Source organism: Thunnus thynnus, chromosome 1 (genome assembly GCF_963924715.1).
Source record: "Thunnus thynnus chromosome 1, fThuThy2.1, whole genome shotgun sequence".
Classification (NCBI taxonomy): Eukaryota; Metazoa; Chordata; class Actinopteri; order Scombriformes; family Scombridae; genus Thunnus; species Thunnus thynnus.
In genome coordinates this window covers 27572793-27585034 of record NC_089517.1, presented here as the reverse complement: position 1 = coordinate 27585034, position 12242 = coordinate 27572793, and the positions used below count along the sequence as shown (strand labels likewise).

Here is a 12242-nt window from a genome sequence, read left to right as displayed (position 1 = left end):
TTGCATAACAGAGATGTGTGTGCTCAAGAAGCTGTATACATATTGACAAATATGCATTTAAAGGAATGTTCGAGGAAAGTTGTATTTGTACCGACAGGGGACAATATAGTTAGAATGAGTTTGCCTTTGAGTGTGTTGAAACAAAAGGCAAGATCGCGCGCTTGTACCTCAGAAGATGTTTGGATGACTAGTTTTGTTGACCGTTATAAAAATAGGCCAAATGATAGTGTATTCAATGACATGTGTATGGCAACATTTGCATCTGAATATCCTGTTTTGAGTAAAAATGAAAAATCTCAGGCCAGCATTAAATTAAAGAATGATTGTGGTTTTATCACGAAAAGAACACGAACAGATCCTGCAGTTGTTCGTTACGCGCGCTTTTCTGAGACAAAAAATCCAGAATTGTTTTACCAAAGTATAATGCAGTTGTTCTTGCCGTATCGTGCAGATGTGCAGCTAAAACCTCCAAACTGTGAGACATTTGCACAGTTTTACGAAAATGGTCATGTGAGGTTTAGTGATGGGTCAAGACATCCTGTTAAGTCAGTTGTTGATTTGAATAGAAGTCATTTTGAAATTAAAGCAGATGAATTGGATGAAATCCAGAATACAATTGATAGAGATGGTGTATTAGAGGATGCGTGGTGTGAGTTGTGCCCAGAGCAAGAGTTGGAACGTGTACAGTGTGACCAAGAACAAAAAGAAAAACAACAGATAGTGGAAGAACATGAGGAAAATATTCCAGATTTAGCAGTAACTAGTCAACATGTTGCACATTTGGAAAAAAGAAAAAACATCATGTGTAGAAGTGAAGGTTTGGCTTTAATTAGATCTTTGAATGAGACACAGCTTGCTGTTTTTTATCAAATTCGACAATGGTGTTTAGAGAAAGTATTAGGGAAAAATCCAGATCCCTTCCATGTATTCATCACAGGTGGTGCAGGGACAGGAAAAAGTCATTTAATAAAAGCGATTCAATATGAGGCAATGAGGCTATTGTCAACGGTGTGTCGTCATCCAGACAATATTAGTGTGTTATTAACGGCTCCTACAGGGATTGCTGCATATAATTTGCATGCATCTACTATTCACCACACGTTTAGTATCGGAAAAGATGTTGGTTTACCCTACACACCTTTGGGTGAGGAAAAAGTTAATTCTTTGCGCGCTAAATATAGTGATCTTCAGATTTTTATAGTCGACGAAATATCAATGGTTGATCATAGGTTGTTGTCATACATTCACGGTAGGTTAAGACAGATTAAGCAAACCGGTGATTTCTCACCATTTGGAAATGTGAGTGTAGTTGCTGTTGGAGATTTTTTCCAGTTGCCTCCAGTAAAAGGGAAACCCCTATATGTAGATGATGTAGGTGTCAGCTTGTGGTCTAATCTGTTTAAGGTCGTTGAATTAAAACAAATCGTTAGGCAAAAAGATAACGTGTTCGCAGAGCTATTGAACAGGGTGAGAACTCGATCAAAAGGAACCCCAATGTTAAGCAGTGACATACAAATATTGAAACATTGTGAAACTGGTGAAGTCAGCTCAGCTTTACACATATTTCCTACAAATAAACAAGTAAATGAGCATAATTTGGCACAGCTGCTTAACATTTGTCCTGAATATGTCGAGATAGATGCTCAGGATTTTGTGAATAATAAGAAAACAGGCAAACTAGAATTGAAAAATGGACATCATGCGAAAACATATAACACGTTTGACTGAACAGCTGTTGTTGGGTGAAAATGCGCGTGTAATGCTGTGTAAAAACGTGGATGTTACAGATGGTCTTGTTAATGGGGTTTGCGGTACTGTAACTCATATAGTTGGTGCAGATAAGGGTAAGTTTCCTCTCAAAGTGTATGTTAAGTTTGATGATGAGCATGTTGGCGCGCAGAGGAGGAAACAATCGACGAGTAGCTTAGTTTTCTTTGGTTCCACCGGTATTGAACCAGAGGAAGAAAAAGTTACTAACAAAGGTGGTATGCGACGACAGTTTCCGCTGAAACTTGCTTGGGCTTGTACGGTACATAAAGTACAAGGTATTACTGTAGATAGTGCTGTTGTTTCTCTTAAGAAAGTATTTTCTGCAGGCCAGGCATATGTAGCCCTAAGTCGTGTTAGAAGTTTGTCAGGTTTGGTGATTCAAGATTTTGAAGATAAAGCCATATATTGTAAGGATGGTATTCAGGATACAATTCAGAGTATGCCTCAATTCTTGAACCAAAATATAACTAGACACAAATTTAGTACAAGTAGTTTTACTGTATTTTTGATGAATGTGCAAAATTTGACACACCATGTATCTGATTTGGCATTATGTACACAGCAATTGCAGCTGAACTGTATTGCTGTTACAGAAACATGGCTACCTGCTGCTTCCTCATTTGAAGCTGTAAAGATTGATGGTTTTACTTTTCATGGTTGTCCACGAAGTTTATCTTACAATAGCAACAATCCAGCACTGATTGAACTTCAAGGACAACAGCATGGTGGAGTCGGCTTTTATAGTGCAGACAATTTGGAATATAATATTATCAAAGCAACAAATGTGAATTTGGAATGTTTTATTTATAACTATGTTACATGTAACATATTAATAGCTGTCATTTATCGACCACCATCTTATCCCATGTCTTTATTTAAAGAACATCTAGGCAAATTAGTTGATTGGCTAGATCCAAAAAGTAACACAATTGCAATCATGGGAGATTTTAATGAGGACATCTTGAAATCATCAACAATCTGCAAATTTCTAACAGACAAAGGGTACATTCAATATGTTACACAGCCCACAACAGAGAAGGGCACATTAATTGACCATGTGTATGTGAAAACATCACATTATGAAATTGAATCAGTAGTGTTGCCAACATATTTTAGTGATCATGAGGCGGTTGTTTGTTCTTTTAAATGTATATCTTCTGACATAGGACAGTAATACTTTACAACTGTTGTAGATGTATGTTTTTAGTGAGCATTATTTGGTGATTTTTAACTTTATGAGTTGTATGTTATTTAAGCTTATTTATGGCCAAGCATGAAATATGAAATGAAACTGGTATTTTTAACCATTTTGTGTATTAGGTGTTGTAAAAATAAATGACAAGGGTTTCTTTTTCCTGCATTACAACAGCATTTATAAGTCTAACATGTATTGATAATATTTGATAATGCACAAATGACATTTGGTGAACAACTACAATATAATTGTCATTTTGACATAATATGAAATGCTGCCATATGCTGTGGGTAATGCAGGTTTTGCTTTTCCTTCTATGTAGTGTCAAAAAGCAAAAGGCACCGGTAATGGCTACTCCTGGTTTATACTGGGGTGGGGTTCGATTCCCTGTGGTGCCCTGCTGATCAATTTGACATTTACATAAAAGCATGTCCTCCAGCGCATGTCAAAGTGTTGCCCAGTCGAAGGTCTTTTGTCAGTGTTTGTCAAATCAAGGAGAGAAACATCACTTCCTTTGTGCACTATTTTGCCTTCAGCTGGGACTGCTGCGTTGAAATGCTGTAGGGGGCGCTATCGAGCCAGTTTGCATCACTGAATGAATATTTTAAAGTAGACATGCTCAGGCCTGGATTGATATCAAACCTGTGAAGTTTGAGGTAGATCCAACCGTGTACACTCAAGTTATATCAATTTCCTCTGTCATGGCGAAACATCAAAAGTCAACGCCACGCCACGGCCAAACCATCATGATCATACACTAGTCTAGATGACACACACTGATTTTTAAGTCCTTACGATGGATTCTGTAGGAGGAGTTCTTTAAAATACAAGGTATGCGAAATGGCCAAGAAAAGGCGAAAATGTACCATTTTTTTCAAGATGGCCGTTCGACTTCCTGTTCGACTTACAATAAGGCTTCAGGAGGCTTTTTTGTGCGTGTTGACATTATACATGTGCCCTGAGAATTTCATCTTTCTACGTTAATCTGGAAGGCGGGGCTGCAATTTTGAAATTTTAAAGGGGGCGCTGTTGAGCCATTTTGCCACGCCCATTCAAAGCGACCACATAGGATTTTAGCTGACATCACTCTAGACATGTGTGTCAAGTTTCATGACTGTAGAGCAATCCCTTCTCCCTGAAAAACAGTATCATATTTCATGGCGAAGGATGTGTCGCCATTGTAACAGCATTCAGTTTTGGGTCATGAGCTGCCAAATGTAGCATCACCAAGGTCTTGTTTATTAGCTGACTTAATTTCAGGTGCATCAGCCAAATTTCCTAGGAGTAATTAGACAAAGTACGACGCATGATACTTCCTGTTGCCAGTAGGTGGCGCTATGACTTTCGCTAAATATGAGACTGAACATGTGTTCAGATTGGGACTCTTAACAAGCATATGAAATTTGGAAAAGATCAGACCACGTGGAGTCAAGTTATAAGGCATTGAAATTTCATGGCGTCACATCGAAATTCGCCGCGTCGCCATGGCAACACCTTTCAACGAAGGGTCACCAACTTCATAATATAAGATCTCCAAGGTCTTGAGGCTATTCTCAGTAAATTTCAGCTGGATTCGATCACCGTGCTGCCCACAGGGCGTCAGAGCGTAAAACATGTAACTTCCTGTTGCCAGGAGGTGGCGCTATGACTCATATCCTGTATTGTCACATGGACCCGTTCAGGGCGGGACTCTTATGAAGCACAAAAGGTTTGGCTCTCTTAGGATCATGTATGCCGGAGTTATAGCCGTTTCATTTTTCATGGCGAAGGATCGAAATTCGCCGCCCAGCCACGCCCCCTAGGAAAGACTAATGAGAATTGTTTTAGCAACTTTTAATCTCCTATGCCTGTAGATGATACGGACCGAATTTGAAAGTCCTGGGGTCAAATCTCTAGGAGGAGTTCCTTAAAGTATGCGGGCTGGAAATGACAAAATCGGTGCAAAATTTCAACTTTGATACAAAATGGCCGACTTCCTGTTGGAGTTAGGCTATGTGTCCTTGAGACTTTTTGGTGCGTCTGGTCATGATACATATGCATACCGAATTTCGTTCTCCTACGACAATCTGTATCGAGGGGCTCAATTTTCTTGACTTTCTAGGTGGCGCTGTCGAGCCATTTTGTCCCGCTTTATAAAATATCGAAATTTTCGCCAGTCCTGACATCTGTGCAAATTTTAATGAGTTTTCGTGCATGTTTAGGCCCTCAAAAATGCGTTTGTTTCGGAGGAATAATAATAATAACTCCTTCAGTTTCAATAGGGCTTCGCACCGGTCGGTGCTCGGGCCCTAATAACTCCTTCAGTTTCAATAGGGCTTCGCACCGGTCGGTGCTCGGGCCCTAATAATAATAATAATAATAATAATAATAATAATAATAATAATAATTTCTCAGTCAGTAAATTGGACAGAATAGATAAGTCTTTCACATAGAAACAAATAATTCATAAATAATGAATCTACATCAAATTGCCATCTTGCTGCTGGCAAAGAGCTATGACTTACAGGTGAGAGTTCACATTGTTTTAAGGTTTTTTCTCAGTAAGAATAAAATATCACAACTGTGGAATCTATTTAAGGTATTTTATTGATTTTAACAGTTTTATATAGCATATATATGTATATGCATCCCCCACCATCACCTTGTGAAACCAAACTTTCGCCAACTCGACCAGACTCATCTAACACATTTAACAAATTTAACCCATATGATGTATGTGTATTTGTATACTCATGAATATATGTATGTATGTATATGTGTGTGTATGTACACAACCTTAACCCTAACTTGCGCCCTTGACCACCACGAATTTAACATTTAATTATGTTACATTAAACCCACATGATAAGGCCCCCCCCCTCAAGTGGGCAAGGAAAAACTCCCCCCAAAACCCTTTAACAGGTAGAGGGGGAAGAAACCTTGAGAAGGATCACACAAGAGGGGACCCCCTTCCAAGGCTGATGGGTACCTGGTGGGCAGCATGACAGCAATTAGGTCGGGGCTGAATTTTAAGCATTTCAAAATCACCATGGGGTCACTAGTGGAATTACTCTATTTGGGAAACCTCCTTATATTTAATAGTGGTGTGGTTAACTTAATGAGGGACCACTGTGACCCTGAGGAGAGGATCTAATCTGCATCCGTCTATATCTTATTATATGGACCACATGCGCCAAATGAGGGTGAGTGTTAGTAAAAGTACTAGAGCCTGGTCTACCGAAGGCTGTACCCTGAATACCCTCTGCAGTCCTGTTTTCCACCGGCTTTACCCTTGCCCTCAGTGGCCGCAGAATTCTCGGTGCTCTGGTTTTCTCTGGTGCCGTGTCAGGACGTATCCTCTTCTTCTCTGGCTTCGGATCAGTAGGTGGGGCAGGTGTGGTCTCTCTGGGCCTCTCTGGTCCTGGTTCTTTCATGCTCTCTGGTCCAGGTACAGGAGCTGTTTTTGGTACTGCTTTTGCCTTTGCCTTTAGTGGCCCCCGTGCTTTGCGTACTGGAGGCCTGCTGCTGGTCTCGTCTGGCATCACCTCCCTGTTCATTGGTGAACTTTTCCTGGGTTTAGTGGGCGCAGCCTTGCCCTGGACCACAGATACCTGGCCATCTTGTTTTTTCCTCTGTGGAATAGGTGGGAGAACAAGCTTGTGTGTCACTATTGGTACGGGAACACTGGAAGGTTTGGCAGGTTTACTGGCCACTCTGGATTCTGAGACTGAAACCTTCTCCGGTTCTGAAGATTTGGCTGGAATTGGTGTTAGTGTGCGCCGGCGTGTTTGTGGCGTTTTCCTGACATCTTCACAGGTTCCTTTACTCTCCTGTTGAATAGGAACCTTCACTGAGGACACTCTACGTGTCTTCATGCTGACATCGCGGGGGGGTGGTGCAGGCTTCCCTTCTCCCTTTACAACAAGGAAAGGTGGTGGTACATTCTTCCCATGTTGTCTTCCCACACGAGGAGGTGGGATACATGGGAGATGCAGAGGGCTTCTTGTTCTTTCCTGAAGTTTTGTTGGTTGGCATTCTCTCCTTTTGAGGTTTTTTTACAACGTTTCCATCAGTAGAAGATGCCAAATCCAAGTACAGCTCCTTCAAAATCTCTACCTCGGCCTGCGATGGAACTTGTGGTGCTGCTGCAGACGCGGTGATTGGAGTCTTTGGCGCTTTTTTCGCTCCCAGGAACTTGTTCTCTGGAAAGGGCAATTTACAAAATGACATGAGATTGTGTGCCACAAGAGATAGAATTCAATGATCTTTTTTTATTATATATTATTTGCAGTGATGTCTTAATTCTGCCTTTAATTCTGATTTAAATCCATTCAGTTTGTGCCAATACTTTAACTAGCCTTGGATTAAAATTGATAAAGTGTTTTTGATATGTTTGAAAGTTGAAGCAGGTTGTTTTGTGTGAACGGAGTCTGAAATTTTATGTGTAAACAACAAATGTAGCAGTTTAAATGTTGTCATGATTACGACTACAAAATGTATAAACCCTCACTAACAAGATTCTAAACTGGCCCACACATAGGCCTAAGTTAAACAAAACTTAAATGTAAGTATCTGATTGTTTGTTATAAATATTGCAAGAATATTAATTTTATTCACCACTTCAAAAATTACTGTGTTGCAATGGGTGAAGTATTTGGCTGATTGGCTGCATCTAAACCTTAAGCTAACATTACTTGACTAATCTATGAAAAAGTCCTTGATCAGGTTAGCTTGCTGTGTAATTAATTATTACAAATTATGAAATAAATAAGGATTATATTATATATTTTTGAACAGTAGCTTACCCTACATCTCTTAGTAGTTGAAGGAAACAATCTTGGGATCATCCTCAGGGTGACATCTTCTGAAGTTGATCAGCTCTGATAAATACTCAAATAAAAAGTCGGGATTATCACCAGGTTGAGATAGCAGTGCTGCTCTGGTAATACACTCCAACAAGCTCTTCAGTCCGTACGGGCACAAATTGTGGGAAGTCATCTTTACGTCTCTTCGAAAGTACTCTTTCCTACAGTAATGTTAGACTCTCACCATGGGGTCACTAGTGGAATTACTCTATTTGGGAAACCTCCTTATATTTAATAGTGGTGTGGTTAACTTAATGAGGGACCACTGTGACCCTGAGAAGAGGATCTAATCTGCATCCGTCTATATCTTATTATATGGACCACATGCGCCAAATGAGGGTGAGTGTTAGTAAAAGTACTAGAGCCTGGTCTACCGAAGGCTGTACCCTGAATACCCTCTACAGTCCTGTTTTCCACCGGCTTTACCCTTGCCCTCAGTGGCCGCAGAATTCTCGGTGCTCTGGTTTTCTCTGGTGCCGTGTCAGGACGTATCCTCTTCTTCTCTGGCTCCAGATCAGTAGGTGGGGCAGGTATGGTCTTTCTGGGCCTCTCTGGTCCTGGTTCTTTAGTGCTCTCTGGTCCAGGGACAGGAGCTGTTTTTGGTACTGCTTTTGCCTTTGCCTTTAGTGGCCCCCGTGCTTTGCGCACTGGAGGCCTGCTGCTGGTCTCGTCTGGCATCACCTCCCTGTTCATTGGTGAACTTTTCCTGGGTTTAGTGGGCGCAGCCTTGCCCTGGACCACAGATACCTGGCCATCTTGTTTTTTCCTCTGTTTAATAGGTGGGAGAACAAGCTTGTGTGTCACTATTGGTACGGGAACACTGGAAGGTTTGGCAGGTTTACTGGCCACTCTGGATACTGACACTGAAACCTTCTCTGGTTCTGAAGATTTGGCTGGAATTGGTGTTAGTGTGCGCCGGCGTGTTTGTGGCGTTTTCCTGACATCTTCACAGGTTCCTTTACTCTCCTGTTTAATAGGAACCTTCACTGAGGACACTCTACGTGTCTTCATGCTGACTTCGCGGGGGGGTGGTGCAGGCTTCCTTTCTCCCTTTACAACAAGGAAAGGTGGTGGTACATTCTTCCCATGTTGTCTTCCCACACGGGGAGGTGGTGTCGGTGTGGGATACATGGGAGATGCAGAGGGCTTCTTGTCCTTTCCTGAAGTTTTGTTGGTTGGCATTCTCTCCTTTTGAGGTTGTTTTACAACGTTTCCATCAGTAGAAGATGCCAAATCCAAGTACAGCTCCTTCAAAGTCTCCTCTACCTGGGCCTGCGATGGAACTTGTAGTGCTGCTGCAGACGCGGTGATTGGAGTCTTTGACGCTTTTTTCGTTCCCAGGAACTTGTTCTCTGGAAAGGGCAATTTACAAAATGACATGAGATTGTGTGCCACAAAAGATAGAATTCAATGATCTTTTTTTATTATATATTATTTGCAGTGATGTCTTAATTCTGCCTTTAATTCTGATCTAAATCCATTCAGTTTGTGCCAATACTTTAACTAGCCTTGGATTAAAATTGATAAAGTGTTTTTGATATGTTTGAAAGTTGAAGCAGGTTGTTTTGTGTGAACGGAGTCTGAAATTTTATGTGTAAACAACAAATGTAGCAGTTTAAATGTTGTCATGACTACGACTACAAAATGTATAAACCCTCACTAACAAGATTCTAAACTGGCCCACATATAAGTTAAACAAAACTTAAATGTAAGTATCTGATTGTTTGTTATAAATATTGCAAGAATATTAATTTTATTCACCACTTCAAAAATTACTGTGTTGCTATGGGTGAAGTATTTGGCTGATTGGCTGCATCTAAACCTTAAGCTAACATTACTTGACTAATCTATGAAAAAGTCCTTGATCAGGTTAGCTTGCTGTGTAATTAATTATTACAAATTATGAAATAAATAAGGATTATATTATATATTTTTGAACAGTAGCTTACCCCACATCTCTTGGTAGTTGAAGGAAACAATCTTGGGATCATCCTCAGGGTGACATCTTCTGAAGTTGATCAGCTCTGATAAATACTCAAATAAAAAGTCGGGATTATCACCAGGTTGAGATAGCAGTGCTGCTCTGGTAATACACTCCAACAAGCTCTTCAGTCCGTACGGGCACAAATTGTGGGAAGTCATCTTTACGTCTCTTCGACAGTACTCTTTCCTACAGTAATGTTAGACTCTTAAATGTGAACTAAGCTTTACTGGCTTGTACCCCCTCCAGCAGAAAGCCTTTGTTAGGTCATAGAAGGCTCTGACATCATTTGTGTTCTGAGTTCTATTTATTGAGTCATAGGTTACTGAATTTTTTAGAATGTTTACATCATTGACTGTATTACACTTTTTAGCCACCTTAAAGTTATACCAAGGTGACATTGATTCAACATTGAAATTCCATCACAGTGTTGAGGTTGAATATTCCAGGCTAAGTAATATTGAGTCAATGTTGATGATTCCTTGCTTTTTTCAAGACAAACATTGAATCAGTGGTGATATTTCCCCACTGGCAAGTGGGGCTGAGGATTGCCATGTCGGTCTATCCTTTGGTCAACATTTCAAGGCAACATATCTCAAAAACTATTGGCTGCATTTCCGTGAAATTTGGCAAGCACATTCATGCTACTCAGAGGATGAACCCTGTTAATTTTGTGACCTCATAACCCACCAACAGACACATTTTGGCTTCTATGCAATAGAATATGCCCCAAATGTAGGGGTGGGGCTGCCGAGTGTTATCATTATTATTATGATTACTATAAATAATTATTTTTGCTGCTACACCTTTTAGCAGAGCACCTGTGTAATTATTTAATCAATAGTTTTTATGTATTTATTATTATTTGTTATACCATTGTTTATTTGTATCAGAAGTATCTCTTCTATTTCCTTTAAGGTATTAATAAGTCATTACATTTCAGCCCTCTTTTCATATTAACGACATACAGTACTGTGCAAAAGCTAAAAGTAAAGTGAGAATGCTTACAGAAATATTGCTATAATTTTTTTTAATTCATCAATTAACTTCTTGCAACATTGAGTAAACAGCAGAAACCTAAATGAAATCAATTTGCTGTGAGCAGCTTTGCCTTTAAAACAGCAGCAGTTCTCCTCGGTACACTTTAACACAGTTTTTCATAGTAATTTGCAAGTAAGTTGTTGTAACAATCCTGGAGAAAGAATGTTCTTCTGTGGATTTATTATTTAGGCCATCTCAGGTGCTTCTTCATGTAATCCCAGATTGACTCCATGATGTTGAGATCAGGGCTCTGTGGGGGCCGTACCATATCATCTGTTGCAGGACTCATCATTCTTCTTGTTGCTGAAAATAGTTCTTTATGACTCTAGCTGTATGCTTGGGGCCATTGCCATGTCATGAATAAATTTGGGACCGATCAGACACCTCCCTGATGGTATTGCATAATGGTTAAGAATCTAAACATCTAGGGTGTCTAAAACTTTTTCACAGTACTGTATGTTCTAAAACACTGCCTTCTCATGGACATATAGGGGGGAAAAGCATGAGGTAAACTGAATGACAACTAACAATGATTTGTGCATTTTTTAAAAAGAGTCCTCTCCCTTTTCCTCACTTGACCTTATGCTGCTTTCAAAACAAATGGGAACTGGGAAATTTTTTTACGAAACTTTTTTAACTTGTTTTTTAAAAAGCCAAAACAAAAAACAACAGTTCTGGAACTCCTATTTTTTGGTAAGTGTGTCTCAGATTTCCCATTTATCTGAGCTGTAGTTAAGTGTCTTTCGCAAAGGAAGACAGGATAGAGAGGAAGATACATTGACTGAGGGGTTTTGGAGGAGAACACAAAATCCATATATAGTACATTTTGAATATTTTTTTGCCAATTGCCATGTTATCTTACAGAAAAAGAAGAAGAATAGTTTTCTTGCTGGCTCATTTACTAGCATACTTAGCTCATCACAGTTAATGGATGTTGTGTTGCATAGCTGAAGTTAGGTTATGTCCTACTGATGATGTTGCGTTAGCATTAGCAGGGTATCGCTAACACATAGCTAGCAGGGTTAGCATTAATTTCCTATTTGCTATGGTTTGTTGATGATAAATTATATTTAGGTTTTTGAGGGCAATGCTAACCATTTATAGGAGTTGGGTGCAGAAACAGCTAATAGGCCTTTTTAATTATTATTTCAGCAAGAAATTTGAATGAGCACTTAGCATAGTGAGAGTTGCATGCTAGCTTTTTCCTATTCAGCTATAGCTATTTTTTTGAGCGGGAATATAGCTATGGTTTTATTGGGTGGCTGACCTCTGCAACTATTCCTTAGTTTTAAATGCTGAGTTACTTGTGAAAAACCCTGTCAGTGTTTCCACTATTGATAATGTTAAAAATCCAGCGGCCTGTTGCACCAGCTGTGCGTAAGTTCTCTCTTAAGATAGGGTGTAAAGTCCA

At 39.8% G+C, this 12242-nt stretch overlaps 2 protein-coding genes across 2 annotated transcripts; both read right to left on the bottom strand.

The window, feature by feature from the left end:
* Window positions 1–5533: 5533 nt before the first annotated feature.
* On the bottom strand, window positions 5534–8321 carry LOC137185712 (mucin-7-like). Its single transcript, XM_067594039.1, has 2 exons — window positions 7750–8321; window positions 5534–7146 (listed from the first exon to the last, which is right to left on the bottom strand). The coding sequence occupies exon 2, from the start codon at window positions 6817–6819 to the stop codon at window positions 6055–6057; it is 765 nt and encodes a 254-aa protein (XP_067450140.1). The 5' UTR covers window positions 6820–7146; window positions 7750–8321; the 3' UTR covers window positions 5534–6054.
* Window positions 7057–11442, bottom strand: LOC137188964 (serine/arginine repetitive matrix protein 1-like). The gene is made up of 3 exons (XM_067598569.1): window positions 9759–11442; window positions 8236–9161; window positions 7057–7146 (listed from the first exon to the last, which is right to left on the bottom strand). The coding sequence occupies exons 1-3, from the start codon at window positions 9949–9951 to the stop codon at window positions 7057–7059; spliced, it is 1209 nt and encodes a 402-aa protein (XP_067454670.1). The 5' UTR covers window positions 9952–11442.
* Between the last annotated feature and the right edge of the window lie 800 nt (window positions 11443–12242).

Excerpts from the sequence above, each read along its gene's own strand:
- LOC137185712 (XM_067594039.1), bottom strand. The coding sequence starts at position 6,819 with ATGAAGACACGTAGAGTGTCCTCAGTGAAGGTTCCTATTCAACAGGAG.
- LOC137188964 (XM_067598569.1), bottom strand. The coding sequence starts at position 9,951 with ATGACTTCCCACAATTTGTGCCCGTACGGACTGAAGAGCTTGTTGGAG. Across the intron at positions 9,162-9,758 it reads CAACTACCAAGAGATGTGGG|AGAACAAGTTCCTGGGAACG; the intron begins GTAAGCTACTGT and ends TGCCCTTTCCAG. Across the intron at positions 7,147-8,235 it reads TGCGGCCACTGAGGGCAAGG|AGAACAAGTTCCTGGGAGCG; the intron begins GTAAAGCCGGTG and ends TGCCCTTTCCAG.